The 7,271-nt window shown below is 41.7% G+C and overlaps 1 protein-coding gene across 1 annotated transcript; it reads right to left on the bottom strand.

Annotated features, from left to right (window-relative positions):
• Positions 1 to 211: 211 nt before the first annotated feature.
• Positions 212 to 3,356, bottom strand: LOC147604933 (pentatricopeptide repeat-containing protein At1g15510, chloroplastic-like). The gene has a single exon (XM_086794076.1). The coding sequence runs from the start codon at positions 3,071 to 3,073 to the stop codon at positions 1,052 to 1,054; it is 2,022 nt and encodes a 673-aa protein (XP_086650202.1). The 5' UTR covers positions 3,074 to 3,356; the 3' UTR covers positions 212 to 1,051.
• Between the last annotated feature and the right edge of the window lie 3,915 nt (positions 3,357 to 7,271).

Here is a 7,271-nt window from a genome sequence, read left to right as displayed (position 1 = left end):
TCTTTCCCTTGTGCCATATTCTTTTAGATCCACCCGAACACCCCCTTAGGACACCAAGACAGAAAGGATTGGGCAATTACAAATGATGATGTTATCTAGACTCATCAGAAGTCCTCTCTGCCCCATAATGTTATCTTGGAAGAATTTGGGGTTGCTCCCTCCAAGATGGATGTAGTGCTTCAAACAGGCAAAGAGTTTAGTGGATGGACAGTGGTAGATTGCCGTAGCCTTGCATTGGAAATATCAAGAGAGTTGGCATTTACACAGCGAGAATGTTTTACAGTGTCAAAATTGTTCTCATCTCTAGGGATTGGCGTAGACAGACTGTCTTCTTTTCAATACAGCTTGATGATCCTGTTCTTCACCTTCATCAGCACAGATCATTCATATTTTTAGGCTGGATCTACTTCAGCTATACATAAGTCACACTCCGGTGGAGCTACAGCATCTTCCACGGCATCTGCAATTTCACAAAGATCATTTTTTGAATCTCTCAAATAAGGGTTTCACTCACAGCACATATGCACAGAGGCACATGTCAAGTTGTAACTGCATCCCGCACTGGGATGCCATGAGGACATACTGTCCTGTGACAAGTGAAAGGACTCAAGGCCAGACACTGCTTTATTGTTATGAACCCATGAATTGCCAGTATATTACCAAGCGTAGTCAGTTCAGATCGTGCTAGTCCTGCACAGATAATGTAACCCACTTGCACGATGTAATGATGTACATCATAATGTTCAAATGCTTATTAAACATTTGTCAGGAACCCAGACAGCCCATTTGGAGTCACTCAGTGTCAGTTAGGCTTAGTCCTAGTCCAGCTGGGTGTGAATCCAGACTATCTGCATATGCTACATGAGCGGAAGTGTCGGACCTTGTTTTCATCTTTGACATGAATTCTTCACTGCTCTATTTGGATATAGTTGCCGTAGCCAGATGGCAGCCTATACAAAATTCGGAGATCAACTATCATGTATGGGTTGTCCCCTTTTGTGTATTAATTAGAGCACACTCAATAATGTCCTTGCATCTTCCATGCTTGTTTTTACACTCTCATTGACTCAACCTTGTTTGCTTCCTCTTGCAACAAGTCAGCACCTGCAGAGATGTGAGACATTAAGACATAAGCTACAGCATCCTTTTCATCCAAATGCAATGCGTGTTCAAAGGCCTGTTTTCCAAACTCCAGATTCCCCCAATTTCTACAAGCACCCAGTACAGTATTCCACACCACTAGATTAGGATAGAACGGCATCTTCTTAATCATTGCTACTGCCTGGTCTAATTGGCCTGCACGGACAACGATATCTATCATGCAAGTGTGGTGAACTAGAGTTGGAGCAATGCCGTAGTCTTTGCTCATGGCCTCAAAGTATGTCTGGCTCGTATTAAACAAACCTGTGCGACTGCATGCGCTGAGAACAACACCAAAATTGACCGGATCTGGCTTTGTACCTTCTCCTAGCATTCTGTCAAAGATATGGATAACATTTTCACTTTCTCCAAGCTGGGCATATCCTGCCATTAGTGTGGCCCACGAGACTACGTTCCGAATTGGAAGCCTGTCAAACACTTGCTGTGCTATGGCAAGCAAGCCACATTTAGCATACATATCAACCAAGGCATTGCCCACAACAAGGTTTCTTTCCAGCAAACCCTGTCTTTCAATCTCAGCATGTATTTCTCGGCCCCTATCTGTGGCTCCTATGCTGCCACAAGCTTTCAAGGAGCAAACAAACATAACAGCATCTGGAGAGACACCCTCAAGTTGCATCTGTTCAAAGCACTTAAGTGCTTCTTCACCATGTCCATATTCAGCATAACCTGCAGTTAGTGCACCCCAGGAGACTATGTTTCGAACTGGAAGCCTGTCAAACACTTGTTGTGCTTTTGCAAGCAAGCCACATTTGGCATACATATCAACCACAGTGTTGCCAACAACAAGATGTCTTTCCATCAATCCCCGTCTTTCAATCTCAGCATGTATAGCTTGGCCCTTGTCTGTGGCTCCAATGCTGCCACAAGCTTTCAAGCTGCAAACAAACGTGACGGCATCAGGGGAAATACCCTCGAATTGCATTTGTTCAAAACATTTCAGTGCTTCCTCACCATGCCCATGTTCAGCATATCCTGCTATTAGTGTGGTCCATGAGACAACATCTCGAACTGGAAGCTTGTCGAACACTTGCTGTGCAAACACAAGCGAGCCACATTTGGTATACATGTCAACCAAGGCGTTGCCAACAACAAGGCTGCTTCCTAGCAACCCATGTTTTTCAATGTCAGTGTGTATTTCTCGGCCCTTGATTGTGGCTCCTATGCTGCCACAAGCTCTCAAGCTGCAAACAAATGTGACAGCATCTGGGGAGACACCCTCGAGTTGCATCTGTTCAAAACACTTGAGCGCCCCATGACCATGCCCATGTTCAGCATATCTTGCGATTAAAGCATTCCACAAGACTACGTTTCGAACTGGAAGCCTATCAAACACTTGCTGTGCTTTGGCAAGCGAGCCACATTTGGCATACATATCAACCAAGGTGCTGCCAACAAAAAGGTCACTTTCAAGCAACCCCCTCTTAGCAACATCGGCATGTATTCCAAGTCCTTTTTCCAGATCTTTCAGCTTTGCGCAAGCCTTCAATAAGGCCACAAAAGTATGCCCACTGGGATGTACAGAATCATCCTTTTGCATCTTCTGGTACAAGGTGAAAGCATGTTGTGGCTTTCCACATTTGATATATCCAGTGATTAGGGAATTCCAAGACCACTCATTCCGATACACTAACCTGTCAAACACCTGGTGGGCATAACACATGCTTCGAACTTCCACCAACATCTGGACGAGGTAGTTCCCCAGTGATCGATGAGTTTCGAGCCCACTTTTGCGCATGTAGGCATGCAAGCGCAGCGCATGAGATCGGTCTCTGTCCTTCCTGCATTTGTGCAAGATGCATGCAAACTCCTCAAGGGAAAGCTGGGGTAGTGACCCTTCTTCCAAGAAAGGCAGAGCCGGCCCCAAGCTGCTCTTCATCATTACTTCTTCCTCTTCGTGTGCTTTTTGCATTCCATCTTGCCTTGGCCTGAATTGGATTGCGCCTGCCGTCCATCCATTGCAACTCCTGGATGCTTGAAATCTAGGTGCCGCACACAGGACAGGGAGCCGAGAAACTTATGTGGGGACTTACTCTGGTGTTTCGATTGCCCGCCAGAGGGAGGGATCCTTCAGGTAGTCCTTCGACAAGTGCTCAGTCCGAGCTCGAATCTCCCCTAACGTGGACTTAGAACTTGTTCCATTTTGAAATGGGCAGCTATCGAGTCAAATAATTAGTGCTTGGAGTTGTTCTTGTGTGCATGATCTGGCTAACCCTTTTATATATATAGAGAGAGAGAGATATATATATATTTATATTAGTATGTTATCCAACCACATGTACAACGCTCATCCTTTTGCACATACCAAAGGAACAATTCAAATCTCAAAAAGAAAAAACATGTTCCATCCCATATTCCCCCCAGCCCACACCACTAGTAGAGCTCTTTATTATTTAGTAGCCCACAAATTTGGTCCTACCTCTCATCCTACCACACAAAAGATGAGTCATCCCATCTAATATGGTATCCCAGCTGCTGCTGCAAACTGGTTACCAACACAAACTCAGTGGAAAGCCCTTGGGAGTCTGTTCCTCCATAGCCTCCTATCTTCACATCAGGCCTTTGTCCAACTGGGTTCTCTATCAATGCCAGGAAGGTATGTACTGGTTGTTTCTCCCCCAAGTACCACCTCTGTGTTTTAGGCCCAAACTTTGGCAATCCAACTCTTCTATTATTATGTGTCACCAACTCCTTCAAATCTTTCCCTGAATATACCTACAACATGCCACAAGTCTGTTAGGTTCCCCTAGTATGTGCAACTATCCCATCATCTTGTGAGTGGCTCATCCTATTCCAGCTTGTAATGACTATACCAACTCCACAAATGTTATCATTCATCTTATTCACATAGTATACAGACCAGCAATAGTGCACACAACTATACATCAACTCAACAGCAAATTAATACATGTCTTAAACCCTTTTGAAATACCACACAGTTCTTGGAAACCAGATTTCCCACAGACAAGTATATATAACAAGACTAAAAACCACATCAACTGCCTCCTCTGATTCAATCAAGTATATACTTGTTATATATAACAAGTATATATAACAAGACTAAAAACCACATCAACTGCCTCCTCTGATTCAATCAATTTTCCCATTAACTAGTCCCCCCAAGTACCCCTTAGACCTATGTTAGCACACACCCAAATGTCTATCTTGCTCCATAGACCCTGATGGTAGGACAAATCCTATTGCAATAGGCCACATTCAACTCACTCTTTATCATCTCCTCATACAGACATTTGGTAGTCACCCTTTCCAACTTGGCCCCATTAATCTATGTCCAATCCTTCAACTAACTTGCCCCATCAAAGGCTGTACAATTCTAGCCCCTCCCCAGCTCCTCCTTGTCTTGCCACCTCTAGGTCTCTCGAATGTATCCACCATATTCCCTGAGCTAAACAAAGAATTCCCTGTGACCCTTGTACATCCTTCTCACTTCATTAATCCCATCACCTCTTTCCAGTTGGAGCATAGCAACCTCACAAAGGGAGAGCTTTGAATTCTCAATGGAGCATGTGAGAATAGCTTTCCTATCCAATCTAGTCCTGTCCACTTCCCCTTACATTGTACACTAGACTCCTCTATCACCTCCCTTACCATTTTAGTCCAGATCTCCTCCTGCTATAAATATTTCGATAGGCTAGTTGCCACTCTAGGCTTAGTATGAATGTGTAGATGCAATATTCCCATTCCTTCCAAGTCTTTTAGCATACTTACTTTCTCCAAAGCAAGCTAGGCTGAATACCCCCTGGTATCCCTATTGCTTTTCCACATGAATCTCCTAATTGGAGCCATAATCCTTTTTCAATGGCATTTTCTAAATCCCACCACTAGAATAACACCCTGATTCCTTCCCATTTCTTTAATTTTCCCAAGATCCTATCTATTGCCCAATTAGCTAAATCCTTATTAGTCACCCCAACCCCAAAAGAGCCCCTAAATGCTTGAGAATCTACCCCTTCCTTATAACCTCACACCCCTACCTTTGCATATCAAAGTCATTCTCTTCAGTCAAACTAATAATTCTAGATTTGTGTATGTTACATTTGGACCCAAAAGCATCAGCAAAACAATTATACTATTTGCAAGACTTGTCTTACATTGTCATTATCAGCTTGTAGAAATAGCAATGAGTCATCTGCAAAACATTGCACTACCAATTACATCCCATTTTTCAATTTCAAACCTATCACCAATCCTTTCCCACATGGATCCTCAAGAGCCACTATCAGTGAATGAGATACAATGGAAAATAACAATGCAGCCAAAGGACATCCTTGTCTTATTGACTTATTCATCTCAAATGCCCCTACCAGTCTTCCATTTATCAATAACTTAGACTAAGCTCCTGCAGTCACAGTATAGATAGATGTGGTCATTCTTCTTCCAAACCCCAACTTCTCCATAGTTCTAGCTAGGAAGGACTAATGCTCTGTCAAATAGGTGTGTGTTTGTTGGGGCACTCAGACGACTCGGGACTAATAGGTCCTATGTGTTCAAGTGCACAGAGCAGCATAGGCACGAAACCCAAGGATTCACAGCGAACGTTACACCACCCTGTGGGCACACGTCTCGATAAGAGACACCTATTAGGGCAGCACGACACATAAAAACGGACTGCGTTGGTGCCAACAATGCTCGACAGCAGCATATAGACCAACCAACTGGCACAACACTAGCCGTCTCACTGGGGTCAACAGCAATTGCAACACCACATTGGCTAGCAGTGCGAGTGTCTCCTCAAGAAACAAGAACAAAAAGGCCCTCCTTTGTCCCTTATACCCCTTGTGTAATATTTTAAAGGCATTATGTGGGATAATACAGAAACTGTGTGGTAGCTTGCGGTGAGAAGTAGGAGAAGTAGAAGAAGAAGAAGAGGAGAGAGAAGGAAAAGAAGAAGAAGAAGAAAAGAGAGAAGGAGAAGAAGAAGAAGAGGAGGAGGAGGAGAGAGAAGGAAAAGAATAAGAAGAAGAAGGAAAAGAAGAAGAAGAGAGAGAAGAAGAGAAAGAAGAGGGAGAAGAAGAAGGAAAAGAAGAAGAAGAGAGAGAAGAAGAGAAAGAAGAGGGAGAAGAAGAAGAAGAAAAGAGAGAAGGAAAAGAAGAAGAGGAGAAAGAAGGAGAAGGAGAAGAAGAGGAGAAAGAAGGAGAAGGAGAAGAAGAAGAATTTTAAAAAAAAAACAAGAAGACAAAGAAAAAAAATTATATTATTATACGGTTATGACCAAACCAGATTCAGTGTGTCTTCAACTCTGCCGGGATTCGAGACTTGAGTAAATTTTTCAGATTATGCACCTAGCTCAATGCCAACATTATTCTAGGCTATGTGATTATTTCTTAAGCAGTTTATGTCGTAAATCATGAAGATAATAGTCTTGAGTTTGTGCATGAGGGTAGGCATGTTGTTATGTGTGGTGTAAGCATTATGTGCAAGCTATACCAATGATCTCTACCATGGTGCCATGTTGAGTTTCCAACAATTATGAACTTGACTTACGCACAATAAGTCCTCATCTTTACCGAATAATTACATTTTCAGTTATATTATTAACAAATTGTTTTAAATTCTTTATTTCTCTTAACTTTTTCATTTTGTAGCCAACAATACATCAAGATAAGGCCTTCTTACTTTTGCATTCTATTTTACATCATCAAGTTTTATTTAATATTTGTTATTTAAGTTTATTTTTATAGCAACTTTTAAAAATATATATATATATTTCAATCAATTCACGTTGCCTTCTCATTTTCCTCTCTAATTCCCAATGAGGTATTCTCAATATTAAACATCGTTTGCAATTGAATCGATGTAAGGTGCGACCTTCTTACTCTTAAATCAACCTTACGATTGTCAAGTTTCAAATTTATTATTCAAGTTTATTTTAACTTCAAGTGCAAATTAATCTTTTCATCATCATCTCATTTGACATTAAGCTAATTATATAGATTTAGACTAGTTCATTTAAATCGTTTCCAAACCTATTAGTCTTGTTTGAATTTAAAGTTTGTGAAGTAACATATTCATTTCATTTGATTACCTTTACAATAAATTTTATTTAAGGCTTTTTGTAAATTTCAAGGAGAGTTCTTATGCATCAAAAG

Source organism: Cibotium barometz, chromosome 60 (assembly GCF_041138505.1).
Source record: "Cibotium barometz isolate CiBa-2024 chromosome 60, ASM4113850v1, whole genome shotgun sequence".
Taxonomy (NCBI): domain Eukaryota; kingdom Viridiplantae; phylum Streptophyta; class Polypodiopsida; order Cyatheales; family Cibotiaceae; genus Cibotium; species Cibotium barometz.
Note: the sequence above shows the minus strand (reverse complement) of the source record. Positions and strands in the feature narration are given on the sequence as shown.

Coding starts and splice junctions, on each gene's coding strand:
- LOC147604933 (XM_086794076.1), bottom strand. CDS start 3,073: ATGCAAAAAGCACACGAAGAGGAAGAAGTAATGATGAAGAGCAGCTTG.